At 34.0% G+C, this 13,598-nt stretch overlaps 3 protein-coding genes across 5 annotated transcripts; 1 reads left to right on the top strand and 2 right to left on the bottom strand.

Moving 5' to 3' along the window:
- Positions 1-53: 53 nt before the first annotated feature.
- Positions 54-4,336, bottom strand: LOC123918096 (squalene monooxygenase SE1-like). Its single transcript, XM_045970044.1, has 8 exons — positions 4,080-4,336; positions 2,346-2,457; positions 2,076-2,250; positions 1,819-1,987; positions 1,501-1,719; positions 1,096-1,371; positions 688-966; positions 54-456 (listed from the first exon to the last, which is right to left on the bottom strand). The coding sequence occupies exons 1-8, from the start codon at positions 4,314-4,316 to the stop codon at positions 352-354; spliced, it is 1,572 nt and encodes a 523-aa protein (XP_045826000.1). The 5' UTR covers positions 4,317-4,336; the 3' UTR covers positions 54-351.
- Positions 4,337-4,350: 14 nt separating this feature from the next.
- Positions 4,351-7,911, top strand: LOC123918097 (probable LL-diaminopimelate aminotransferase, chloroplastic). 3 transcript variants are annotated; one of them, XM_045970047.1, is made up of 7 exons: positions 4,351-4,462; positions 4,940-5,002; positions 5,307-5,411; positions 5,569-5,619; positions 5,757-6,077; positions 6,962-7,168; positions 7,312-7,911. In XM_045970047.1, exons 4-7 carry the CDS (start codon positions 5,593-5,595, stop codon positions 7,603-7,605), a joined length of 849 nt encoding a protein of 282 aa, XP_045826003.1. In that variant the 5' UTR covers positions 4,351-4,462; positions 4,940-5,002; positions 5,307-5,411; positions 5,569-5,592; the 3' UTR covers positions 7,606-7,911. The 3 variants fall into 3 exon arrangements, with proteins under 3 accessions (XP_045826003.1, XP_045826002.1, XP_045826001.1); XM_045970046.1 differs by lacking the exon at positions 4,351-4,462 and adding an exon at positions 4,635-4,823; XM_045970045.1 differs by lacking the exon at positions 4,351-4,462 and having other exon boundaries at positions 4,635-5,002.
- Positions 7,912-8,603: 692 nt separating this feature from the next.
- On the bottom strand, positions 8,604-12,173 carry LOC123918095. Its single transcript, XM_045970042.1, has 2 exons — positions 12,037-12,173; positions 8,604-10,663 (listed from the first exon to the last, which is right to left on the bottom strand). The coding sequence occupies exon 2, from the start codon at positions 10,516-10,518 to the stop codon at positions 8,767-8,769; it is 1,752 nt and encodes a 583-aa protein (XP_045825998.1). The 5' UTR covers positions 10,519-10,663; positions 12,037-12,173; the 3' UTR covers positions 8,604-8,766.
- Positions 12,174-13,598: the final 1,425 nt, after the last annotated feature.

Here is a 13,598-nt window from a genome sequence, read left to right as displayed (position 1 = left end):
TTACGAGATGACAATCAATTCTAAATATTATATACTGTATACACCCAAATAGATGAAAGAGACAAGAATTCATTGTTATCTCATATAACTGAGATGCTTACTACATTGCTATATACTAGTAACACAGAAAAAGAAAATCCTGAACTTACAATGAAGATAAATCATAACATTTTTTCAATTTAGTTTTGTAATTTCTTATGTCCAATATTCAAAAACAATCCTTCAAAAATTATATAGTACAATAATACAGATTGCAGTTGCACATCATTTTCCTAATTATAGAACAGACTCCATCCTCTCAACCGTTTTGGCAATAAGTGGGACACATGTAGATATGCTCCATACAATATGTTAATGGACAGGAGGCATTCTGTAATATGCTGGCACACTTGCTGGAAAAAACATTTGTCTCACTCCTTCAGCTTTGATAATAGGAAAAATTATACCTGATGCACCCTAAAATATCATGGAAAAAAAAAGAAAAATATTAGAATTTGATAAGATTGTGGTGGCAAATGATAAAAAATGGTGTTTGAAATTGAAATATTATAGGGGTAATTGTGGATTTGTTTATGAAAACTGCTTTCATCTTATGCGAAAACAATTTAACCACATTTACTCGAGCACTTATTGGCGCTTAGTTAATATGTTTAAGCCAAAAAGGAGATCAAATTGAAAAGTACTCACGGAAATCAATCTAGCTCCGATCCACATTCTTTTAGGAGAAGGAAATGGTATCAACAGGCGGCCAACACCGTATATTGCCACTGCGAAGAAATGGAGAACCAAGCTCAGTGGACGAGGATTTAGACCGGAGAGTAGAGCTATTGGTCCATTTGAGAAAACGCCTCCAAGGCTCAAATAATCAAAACATGCTTGGCGCATTTCAATGCTAGCTGGATCAGGAGATGCACAAAACACTTTGTATAATGCACCTGCTAACGTGTTTATTGTAGATGCCACCGGCTGCAAATACAATCAAACAAATTCACTAAGTTTTCGTTACTAGTTAGTTTAGCATTACGCTAAGTACTATTACTACTACTACTACTACTATATATCAAGGCTCAACGATATTTATAATATATACTTTACCTTTCTTAGAGTGTAGAATGACTCGAGGTAATTGCAAAGAGCAGAAGCATCATGCAGATTATGTAGAGGCTTAAGTAGATTCCTGAGCACAACAATGTCAGACAAAGCCACGGTCATTCCTCCTCCAGTTAAAGGGTGACGCATATTGAAGGCGTCTCCCATCAATAGCGCTCCGGGTGTGGGATAAGGTGAGGCAGGCATGCTTTTATTTGGCATGCTTCTTATGTTTCCTTTATCAATTGTTGCTATAAAAGAAGCATACAACTCTGGAGGAACCTGAACATATAATTCCGTCAATTAGTAGACGCGATATGAAGCATAAACGAATTGAGTTACATTATTTTCACAAACACATTTGACATCAAATTTTGATAACAGTTTAAACGGTTAACGCGGTTCAAATACCTGAGGAGCTACCACTGTTTTCAAATAATGTGCCATGTCACCATTACCAAGGGAAGGTAGTTTTTGGCCGGGCACATCAACCAAACATCGAATCTCGGTACTACTTATAGGGTAAAACAAAATTGGTGAAGGATCTCCCAAGATAACATGTCCATGGTTTGCATATGGAAGATTACAATTCTCCAACACCAATCCAACAAAATGAGAGGGAACTTCGACCTGCACAAATAATTAGTACATATATTAAGCAACACAGAAACAGTATAACACAAAATTAGTATAGAAATATAAATCTTAAAATTCTCAATTTGTTTTTACCTTAGGATCACAAAGAGAACGTCGCAAGTTGGAAAAACAACCATCACATACTATGGTGAGAGGAGCCTTTGCCGTGAACACTTCTCCACTTTTAGTTTTGTAGTTCACTCCTTTGATGGTTCCATTTTCTTCGAGTAAAGATGTAACTGTCCCTTGCTCTAATTTTACACTGCATCAATGCAAGAAAGATTCAGCACAACTTAAATTGTTAGTTTTGAACTTAATTCATATATAATACTAAATAAAAATTTGTATACTTTGGAAGAGATGAGGCCTTTTCTCGCATTCTTTGTATGAAACGACCGTTGTGAAAGCTTCTTCCCGATACATCAGAGTTAAAATTTTCCAAGGGATAAGATAGCTTGGTATTTTTACCATCCTTGTAAAGTGCATAACCAAATACCCTTTGAGCATCAATTTCATCCACACAATCTGCAATAATTCAAAACACTGATATGCTAAGAGCCATATGAAATTTGAGCACAAAGTCATAGAAAATTTTCATATTTGAATGATTTCTTGCTTACCCTCAAGACCCAACTCAAGTAATTTTAGATAGCCACCAGGTTGTAGCAATTCACCCACAATCCTATCAGGTTCACTTAAGTCTCTTTCAATCACATGTACTCGTCGTCCATCCTGCAACAAAATTGCACAAAATAGTCTTCAATTTTTCTTGCAATCTAAGCTAGTCTTATTTTTCAAGTCATGTCTTAGCCCAGAAAGCAACCATTTGCATAATTGACTATAGAATTTTATCAGTAGAATAAATGTTCAATAATACATATAAGTATTACTATATCTTCCATATTTCTACCTGTAGAATTTCGTTATATGCATAAATTTTAGGGTAAATAGTGTCATACCCCCTGCAAAATAGGCGAGTTTTGCGTTACCCCCTGCAAAATATTTTTTTGAGATTACCCCCCTGCAATGTCAAGATTCCTTGCGTTACCCCCCTGGCTCAACAAGTGGGCATATGACATGGACGAATCTTGACGTGGCATGACACGTTGAAATTAATTTATTTTTTATTTATTTTTAATTGCCAACTCAGTAATTATTTATTTTTTAATTAAAAAAAATGAAAAAAACTTTTTTTTTTAAAGAAACTTTTTTTTAAAGAAATCTTTTTTTTTTAAAGAAACTTTTTTTTAAAGAAACTTTTTTTTTTTAAAGAAATTTTTTTATTTAAAGAAACTTTTTTTTTCGTTCCGTTCATATGCAGCGATTGTTCTTCGTTTTCAATTTCAATTTGGGGGTTAGGGCAAAGCGATTGTTCTTGCGTTACTATGTGATTGCAGTTTTTTTTTTTGTTACTCTATTATTATTAGTTATTATTATTATTATTATTATTATTATTATTATTAGTTTTTTGGTTACTATTATTATTATTAGTTTTTTTTTCATCTTCGTTTTTTTTTGTTACTCTATTATTAGTTATTATATATATATAAGAATTTTTTTATATATATATAATAACAACTTTTAGTAAAAAAAAAAAAAAAAAAAACTTTCTTTTAAGTAAGTTCATAAAAATATAACAACTTTTAAGTTTTTTTTTCATTTTTTTAATTAAAAACCCACATTAATTAATGAGTTGGCAATTAAAAATAAATAAAAAATAAATTAATTTCCATGTGTCATGTCACGTCAAGATTCTTCCATGTCATATGCCCACTTGTTGAGCCAGGGGGGTAACGCAAAGAATCTTGACATTGCAGGGGGGTAATCTCAAAAAAAAAATTTGCAGGGGGGTAACGCAAAACTCGCCTATTTTGCAGGGGGGTATGACACTATTTACCCTAAATTTTAACCTTGTTTTTCTATCATCTTCATGAAGCTTTTCTAAGTTTCTTTATTTATTAAGGGCTCATTTAGATTGACATATTTGAGTTTATCTACTTGCATAAGTACTTGTGAGTTGTGAGACTATTTAGAAAAACTTACAGAAACAACTCATGACATGTCTATAAATGGTTTTCAGCTTATTTTTATAAGCACTTCAAGATGGCTTATATATGAAAATAGCTTATAACTTATACAAAAACAATTTGACCTTATATTAGCTTATGTTATAGAAATAGCTTATATATGGTATAAGTGCTTAATTAAGTTGTTTGTACAAACATCATGACACCATATAAGCAGATGAGATCTATGAATCAAAAGTGTATTTGATTTCATATATCAACAAAACAAGAAAAACTATCATATATTGATGAAATGCATAAACTCATAACATGAAAATAAAAACATACATTTCCAAGTGTATAAGCAAGAGCAGCACCCGCAACACCAGCACCTACAATAATAATATCTGTTTCTCCTTCAACTTCTTGTAAACATATTCCATTTTCTGATGATATCTTTGCATCATCTATAGAACTTGAACCACTTTCTGTTACCTTCTTCTTTACTCCAAAGCTATACAAAACAAACACAAATGCTAAACTAGAAGCGAGAAGAATTCCTCCAAGAATATACTGATAATCCATAATCTCCTAGAAACTTGTTTTGCAAAAAATGGTTATTATTAGAAGCAAAATATGGAATGAGAAAAGCTATAAGTTTCCTTGCATCTTCTTTTACTTTTTATAGCGGCAAAACGGTTGTACATAAATAAATACTATATACTTAAGTGGTAAGTATATAGCTGATATATATCGTTTTCTATGCTTTAAATTGAGTTTTGATATTTTGATTTTCCTTCTAATTAAGGGAATCTAGATCCACTTATCTTTACCTACCTACCTACCATCAGTGTTTTTTTTTTTTTTTTCTTTGTTTCATGTGGTTGGCAGCACTTTTCGACATAAGAATATATTCTGTTATATTTTGTCTGTTAAAGTTGGAACTCAGTGATTATTGATTGATTATTGCTGAATTTTATTATAGTACCACATCGGATGCCTTGATTCTTTTCCCTTAAGAACTTTGTGTTTCTAGTTGCTTCTGTTTAAGCTTGTCTTTTATTGATCGTAAAGATGTAATATTGTGTAGGGGTGTGTGAAGAATTGTTAACTGGAAATACTACTTTATCAATTCAATTAAATGATTCTATTGCTTCACCTGTTGTTAACTAAGCATATGAAAATGTTTTGTTTGTTCGTTTATTCAGAAATCACATGCACTATCAACCCTAGAAGGATATAGTGGTTATGGAGCTGAACAAGGTGAAAAGGTATGTCATTTTGTTATCTTTGAGAGGTTTTACATCTTTTGTCCATTTTCCTTTCTTGTATACTTCTACATCACAGTCTACTACTGTTCTCCCTCACATGTTAAACTAAATTGTTGATGCTAGTTATACAGTTTTCCAACCTCGCTGAAAGTTTATTTATCAAATTTGACTTATAAATTTTTCCATGTTAGTGTCGGTTTTGAGCAACACTTGTAGCTATCTATATCATTTTATGGTTTGCTGCTTCCTTTTTACATAAGTTTATGATGCTTGGAAGATTGAGAGACTTCCCTAATTTATGCAGCCATTAAGATGTGCAATTGCTTCAACATTTTACCCTGATCTTGGCATCGAAGATGATGATATATTTGTCTCAGATGGAGCAAAGTGTGATATATCTCGTCTCCAGGTTCATTTTGTATTTTTTAAATAGATTCTGTCTTTTTTGAATCACCTGCTTTACTCATTGTGTTCTTCTCCTGGGTCACTTACTGTTATCATTTGATTTCAAATGCCCTTCTTTGTTAATGTAACTAATTCTTTCTTTTATTTTCATTTTGTGGCAGATTGTCTTTGGTTCAAATGTGAAAATGGCTGTGCAGGATCCATCATACCCGGTAATTCACATCTATGTGTTATAAACAATTATCCTTTAATTAGTTGCTTAAGGATTCAATTATGTTTCTATATACGCCAAAAAAGGTGGTCGTGGTTCTTGTAGCTTCTCTGTTAATAACAGAACTTTTATATGCAGGCCTATGTAGACTCAAGTGTAATTATGGGCCAAACTGGTCTATACCAGAAGGACGTTCAGAAGTTTGCAAACATTGAGTACATGAGGTGTAATCCAGAAAATGGTTTCTTCCCTGATTTGTCATCTCTTTCTCGACCAGATATCATATTTTTCTGTTCTCCAAACAATCCTACTGGTGCTGCAGCAACAAGGGAGCAACTGGTCCAACTAGTTCGGTTTGCTAAGGACAATGGATCTATAATAGTATATGACTCAGCGTATGCTATGTATATTTCTGGCGACAACCCACGCTCCATCTTTGAAATTCCTGGAGCCAAAGAGGTCAGTAGTCAGTCTATAATATTATTCCTAGCATTTAAGTCCTTTTTGGATAAACATCTTAGTTAAGCCCTTATAGCATCAACTCTTATCATGTGCTTATATATAAGTGAATTCTATAAGAAAAGATAAAATACAAAGTATTTTCATATAAGTTGTTTTCATAAGCTATTCTGGAGACTTATAGGAATAAGCTGAAAACAACTTATGGGCATGTCATAAGCTGTTCTTATAAGTTCTCCCAAAGAGTCTCTCAAGTTCTTAATTGATGTACTTATCATATGTACTTAATTTTAATGGAATCTATCCGGTGGATTCTTCTTGATTAGAAGTTATTTCCTTTCAACCTAATGACAAGTGGCTTGTGCTAGAACTTCAAATTAACTTGTGTGTGTCATTATACTTCAATTTATTTTGCAACAAGTCTCATGTCTTCTGGATTAAGTTATTCTGATAGTTAACCAAAAATTATGTTTCTTACATGACTAGCTTTGACCTAGCTGATACAATAATGCCATGTCAAACTTTTTACTTCTAGTTTTAGCTTCCCCGGATACTTTGTTATAAGAAATAGTTTAGGAGGACTAGCTTTTCAAAGCTATCTTTGAGTGTACTATTTGTCAGCAACTGAATAATTTATAAACAGTTTGTCGACTTGCTTATACAAGTTATTTATAATTTTCTAGATAGTTTGGATGATTAATCTTTGTTTTACCAATATGGAAATTTTCGTAACAAAAACAACGAAATGATGACATAGACTGAAATTACCATCCAGGGGATTGCTGGTCTTTTTTCCTATGATAATTAGTCTCAGTAATCTGCTCTTGAAGTTTGATGAATTCCCTAAAACATGAATGTGTATGACATCTTATAGCCTTTTGCAGGTTGCCATTGAAACTTCATCATTTAGCAAGTATGCTGGGTTCACTGGAGTTCGACTGGGTTGGACTGTGGTTCCAAAGCAGTTACTGTTTTCTGATGGATTTCCCGTTGCCAAGGACTTCAACCGTATCGTATCTACTTGTTTCAATGGTGCATCAAATATTTCCCAGGCTGGTGGTCTTGCCTGCCTTTCACCAGAAGGCCTTAAGGTTGGTTCTTTTGTTTTATTATTAATAAAGTTTCTGAAACAGAAACTACATTTCCATAAAACGCTGTTACAGAAGAAAAAATTTATTTGACATGCATTTTCAAAGAACAAGTTACATAATAGTCTTGCTGCATTTGAATGCAGGCTATGCGCGGGGTTATTGGATTCTACAAAGAAAATACTAACATAATAGTCGACACATTTGATTCTCTCGGGTTTAAAGTGTATGGAGGGAAAAGTGCACCGTACGTGTGGGTCCACTTCCCAGGCCAAAATTCATGGGATGTATTCAGTGAGATTCTTGAGAAGACACATGTGGTTACAACTCCTGGCAGTGGTTTTGGACCCGGTGGTGAAGGTTTTGTCAGGGTTAGTGCCTTTGGTCACAGGGAAAATGTCTTGGAGGCCTGCAGAAGATTCAAGAAGCTATACAAGTGATGAAATTTAGAATATTTCAATTGGTTTCAAGCTGTATTCTCTTGGATTAGCATTGATTGAGCTTTCTATGACCCGTGTTGGTGCTGTGTTTTGAATAATTTTCTTTAGAATGAAGACTATGTTGTAGAGACTGAATAGCGGCGTTTGTTTAGTCTGGTACCATTTTTATCATTGTATCACGCACCTCGAATCTGATGCAATACATCTTAGATGATGTTAAATGTGTCTTGTATGCTTATATGGAAAATGTAGCAATTCAACATGGGTGAACAATTTTCTGTTAAAAGGCTTGCAGGTCTTCCTTAATTGAAACGGTTATGTTTATGTTAAGAAATCATGCATTATTTTGAGGGAAAAATGGAAAATAAAATTGACCATGATAAAAATGTATTCTCTCTTGGAGAAGTGGTGAATACAATATTGATCTTCTATCTGGAGAATATTGAGAGAATGTTGTTTCTATAATATTCCATATACAACTTATTTGTATTCCTCCCATGCAAGAGAGGTTGTTAAATTAAATGTGGATGGTAGTTCTTTTGGCAATCCAAGTCCCTTGAGATATGGAGGTCTTATTCGAAATTCTCGTGGGAGTTGGCTTATTAGCTTTTCAAGTAATTGTGGTCATACAGGTAATCTAAATGCTGAATTACATGTGGTTGCTAAAGGTTTGGATTTCACTTAGTGCTGCGGCCACCGGGTGGTTGTATGTGAATTTAACTCTAAAATCAACGCCAGTAATGGTATCTAATGTGCCTAGTGCCTACCATCTATCATATTAGATCTTTTATGGCTTCTTCTTGGACTCTATCTTTTACTCATTCCCTTAGGAAAGATAATAGTTGTGCAGATTGGCTTGTGAAGCATGGCTTTCCCATAGGAATATCCATGAGGAACTACATGCATTGCATGGTAGGATTATTTTTCAACTTCACTAAATACTAAATCCATGCTTCAAAGTTCACGCACTCTTCAGTAGCTTACAATTACAAGCCTACTAATGTCAAAAACTTCATTTCTATTACACCAGCGGATTTAATACAGCGATTTATACATATCTTCCATTATCTGAATAACATGTGTGTCCTAAACATTGGGTTTCTAGATACTATTTAGTTGACTTTATCTTTAGTTAAATTACTACAGTGCAAAACCAGAAAACTAAAACTGTTCTATACTATTAATCATCTCTGCTTTGCATGTTGTCTTGTAATGTCCAGTTTGATTGCAGCGACTACAATGCACTGTATGTTTGTCGCGATTATGGTCCTCCACACAAATTCGTTTATTTTCCGGGCGCCCTGGAGGTCGGCGAAATTTTGGCGGTCGCACAACTGCAATATCATTATCCAAAACAGATTCATCTGTTCTCCTCCATTCAAGTTTTCTAGGGACAGGGTGTAATTCCTCTGCATAGGTATCCCTGTAACTTGCAACAGTAAAACACTTTGCAGTATATGCATAGACATCCTTACGGCATGAGATAAGAGCAGCAATGGCATGGGAACACGGTATCCCATATAGCTGCCAATCACGACAGGAGCAGCTACGGCTGCCAATATTTACAATATCGGATCGATCGGCTGAAATAACCTCGAACTCTACCTCATCCGATCTAAGCACTTGATATGTGGATGCGTAATTAACGGCTTCAACCATTCGCCTCTCAGCAGATGGAGCAAGCACAGAACACCATGAACTGCTTTTCAAACGCCTGTCGTCAAACACAGTTGTAAGATTGTCATGAATCCGCTCAATTACCTGGATAATTGGCAATTCCCGGGCATCAAGAATCCATTTATTGAACTCCTCGATATTAGAAGATAAATGACCATATCTTGTCCCTTCAAAATATACTAGGGCCCACTGGGAAGGAGGAAATTGCTGTAACCATTTGGTGGCTTCGGGAGAGGCTTCTTCTATTTGAGCCATTTTTTCTTTGAATGCAGTAATTGTAGTAGCATATGCAGCCTTCCATAGAAGATGGATAAGCCTAGCGTTCTTGAATTCTTTGCTAATGCATTCACTTAAGTGGCGCATGCAGAATGCATGGGAAGATTTTGGGAACTTCCTTCTTATTGCATCCACAATACCCTTTTGCCCATCTGATAAAAATATAATTTCTGGATTGCACTCAATATTCACCTCTAGTGCCTTATGCAACTCAGACAGGAACCATGTCCAGCTTTCATCATTTTCTACATCGACAACAGCGAAAGCAAGTGGAAACAACCCACCATCAGCATCAAAAGAAGTTGCTGAAAGGAATGTGCTAAGGTATTTGCTTTTCAGCTGGATTCCACCAAGAGAAACAATGGGAAAACAACCATTAACAAAGCCATGAATTGATGCATAAAAGGAAACAAAAAGTCTCTGAAAACGGTTATCTGCACCAGTGGTAAACACCTCTGCAACACTTCCGGGATTTGTTTTCTTTATTTCTTCACAGTATGAAGGAAGTAGGTAAAATCCTTCTTCAGAAGAGCCATATATTGCTGCAAGGCCCCGTTCCTTTGCACGCCAAGCTTGCTTATATGGTATAGTTATACCATATTGCTTATGAATGTCATGTAAAATATCTTTTGGTTTATAATTGATGTTATCCCGTAATCTTTCTTCTATAAAACTCACAATCCAATCAACAGAAGCCTGGTGGTGTCCATTGAGTGCATTTCTCCCACAAGTATGTGTCCCTTCAAGACTTCTTATGATAAATGTCGAGGCATTTGGGAGCTTGACAGCACGAATCCGCCATGGACAGCCATCAGAGGCACACTTAGCAAAGTATCGAATCAAGTCACTTTTAATAATACGAAGCTCAAAATGTTGTGCAATAGCAGCTTCTTTAATAGCATTACGAAATGCCTTCACATCAGGGAATATTTGACCAACAACAAAATTGTAGTCTTCCATACAGTCAAGATTGACTTATCTAGTTTTTAGTTCTAACTTCTATGCGGTAATAATCAACCACTCAAACCTGTAATAAACTAGTAGCAGCGCCATCTTCTCTATCATATATTACAAAACAGCTTAAAAGATTCCTCAATAAAACAACCTGCAATAATTTGCAAAAAACGCATATTAACATATCAGAAGGCAATGGTTTCTGAAAACAGAGAAGCTAAAGAACATCAAGCAAGCAAAACCATATAGATATGCACGGATAATGTAGACAGATGATTGCATGGTAACTACTATCATGGTGATTATAAACAATTCCTACGTGGGGACATTGACACACATACATGGATAGGTTTGTCAGAACATAATTTAGCCCTCTATATGTGCATTTATTCTTGATTTTATCTTTTCTCATATAACCTCTCATCCAATACAATATTCTCGATTCCATAATACTTAAACTTCTTGCTCAACATTAAAAAAACTTAGGCACTATTAATTCATCACAAATTGAAATAACACATAGAGCATTCCATCATTTCATCACCAACTTGGATTGGATCTAATGATTTACATCTCCATTGCTTCTAATGATAAGTCCAAAATACCTAAACAATGTCACAACTTGCATGCGGTAATGAGAACATATGGATACACAACTAATTTAGCACTTATCATCGAATAATCACTTATGATGTATAAACTATTTTATGATAAAGGAGGAAATGATGGTAACTCTGCATAACCTGAAAACATTTTATTACAATAAGCTATATATTTGAAGTAACGTAGGAAAATAAGTTAAAATCAGTTTATGGGCATATGACAAACTATTTTTTGCAAGCTCTTCCAACCAAATGCTTATGCAAAAGCTTATGTCATAAGATAAAATCTTGCAAACATTTGTCAATATCTTGTTTCTTAATCGACATTTTACATAATTCGCCGTTAATGCATTAATTTTTCTTTTGTTTTTGTCTTAACCCTTCTATTGCAAGGGGACAGGGGGTCCAGTGATTCAGAGTTCGACCGGGAGTTAACTAAAGTGTAACCAATGATTCCACCAAATCTTTCCTATACTAGCATTTATTTACCTTCACATATTTATTTAAAATAAGAAATAAATGCAACATAGATATTGATTTTAATTTTTAAGTAAGCAAACATAAAATTCTCAACCCTGCATGTTAGTGTTTAATCATTTCTAGTCAGAAATAAAATAGAGGACATGATACTCACTCTTGAGTAGAATTAGAAACTTAAAGTGAAAATGCCATGTTGCAGCAGAAAATGAACAAAGTGAATAAATAAAAACAAGTGTTCCAACAATTACATATAAATTATTATAAATATATTTACAAAAGAATAAATAGCTCAAGAAACCCAGAAGAATAAGTAAATAAGAAAATGAATAAAAATGGAGATTTTATTTAATATTAACAAGAGGATTGAATTGATGATTGGAAATGAAAACAAAGGTAGTTTTGTGTGCAACGAAAGAGAAGAAAGAGAGAAGCAGTTGGTTACCTGAAGAAGCGAGGAGGAAGAAAATGTAGAGAGTGAGATCCAATGGAGAGAGAGAGAGAGAGAGAGAGAGGGAGAGAGAGAGAGAGAGAGAGGGGATATGGTGGGTATTCTCGGTCCAAGTTAGGGTTCGTTTGGTCACAAAGGGGCACTATCGTCATTTTGTAATTTAAAAAACATAGGCATTTTTTGAGAAAGTAAAATTTTGGAAATCTAATTTATTTATTAATATGCAGAAGAAGTGAGTGATAGACATCACTAAAACTCGCACATACTTGCAGGTTTTTAGTTCGAATCCAAGTGTGAAGGTGTTCTTCAACCTAATAATAGGTGACATTGTCGGTTGATAAAAAAAAATTATGTATGCTTTGACTAATCCATTTGAAAGTGTAATCGGTCGATTTTGTTTGTTTTTTGGGAAAAAAAATGGTGAGACTAAGACATAGGTTACCATTTAAAAATTGTGGATAATTTATCCAACAACTAATAAAAATAAAAATTAGTTACATGAGTAAATTTACAAGTGGTAGCAATAAATTAACTTTTATTTGTAAACTTGTTTATTTATCTACTTTCCATTGATTATTGAATAAATTACCCATAATATTTAAGGGGAAATCTAAGAAAAACGAAATAATTAATATTGAACTTACATGCAGTTAGCTATCAACTGGGTCATTATGTTATGTGGGTGTTTTTTTTGGAGTTCAACTCACATCCTTTTGCTATAAGTTTTCATTGACAAAAAAATTGTATATTTTTTTTTACACTATTAAAACAAATGCATAGAGTTTAACTGAGTTGACAATGACATTACCTTAAGGGTGAAATTTCTATTGTTTGACAAAAAAAAATTACATAAACTGTCCACAAGTAAGCATAAAATTTTTCACATGTAATAATAAGATATAAATGACTTGGTTTTTTTATAGATTATGAATAATGTGAAGTGATACTGAAACCAATAGAAGTCTGGTTTGTATCCGAACATGTGGAAAAACAAATAAATTTAATGGTTTAGTATGAATATTTTTGAATTCATGGAGTCATTAATTAATTTAATTCAATCTAGGATGCATGCATGTTCAAGGGACATGGTGAATATAATGTGTGGGATTATAAAGTTATAATTTTGTGTGGTTGACCAAGTCTACACATTGTTGTGAATTCGTTAATAAAATCACACCAATACGAAACTTGATGTGTGGAGCAATTGAGTCAAGCAACCAATATCAAAGAGTTGATAGAGATGATGATAATAATAATCCAAAAGCAAGTAAACAAATAAAAGAGAGAAGAGACACAAATCTTTGTTTACCCAGTTCGGTTAAAATAACCTAGTCTGGGGGAGAGAGCAGCCCTCCGTTCCACTAGAATCAAATAAGTCACTTACAAGCAATTCCCAAATTTGGGTTACAAGAATTAGCAAACCCTAACTCTACCCAAATCCCGAATTCCTTCCCGTGATGAAGAAACTCAATTTGACCTAGTCTACCCAAGGTGAACAAAGCAAACAATAAACCTTTGCCCTAGAATACCAAAAGAAAACCCTTTTGTTCTCTCTC

This window comes from Trifolium pratense, linkage group LG3 (genome assembly GCF_020283565.1).
Source record: "Trifolium pratense cultivar HEN17-A07 linkage group LG3, ARS_RC_1.1, whole genome shotgun sequence".
Classification (NCBI taxonomy): domain Eukaryota; kingdom Viridiplantae; phylum Streptophyta; class Magnoliopsida; order Fabales; family Fabaceae; genus Trifolium; species Trifolium pratense.
The sequence above is the reverse complement of the archived record's forward strand: the minus strand, read 5'-3'. Positions and strand labels throughout refer to the sequence as shown.

Excerpts from the sequence above, each read along its gene's own strand:
- LOC123918097 (XM_045970047.1), top strand. The coding sequence starts at position 5,593 with ATGGCTGTGCAGGATCCATCATACCCG. Across the intron at positions 5,620-5,756 it reads TGCAGGATCCATCATACCCG|GCCTATGTAGACTCAAGTGT; the intron begins GTAATTCACATC and ends TTTTATATGCAG. Across the intron at positions 6,078-6,961 it reads AAATTCCTGGAGCCAAAGAG|GTTGCCATTGAAACTTCATC; the intron begins GTCAGTAGTCAG and ends AGCCTTTTGCAG.
- LOC123918095 (XM_045970042.1), bottom strand. The coding sequence starts at position 10,518 with ATGGAAGACTACAATTTTGTTGTTGGTCAAATATTCCCTGATGTGAAG.
- LOC123918096 (XM_045970044.1), bottom strand. The coding sequence starts at position 4,316 with ATGGATTATCAGTATATTCTTGGAGGAATTCTTCTCGCTTCTAGTTTA. Across the intron at positions 2,251-2,345 it reads ACTTGAGTTGGGTCTTGAGG|ATTGTGTGGATGAAATTGAT; the intron begins GTAAGCAAGAAA and ends GAATTATTGCAG. Across the intron at positions 1,720-1,818 it reads GTTCTCTTTGTGATCCTAAG|GTCGAAGTTCCCTCTCATTT; the intron begins GTAAAAACAAAT and ends TTATTTGTGCAG.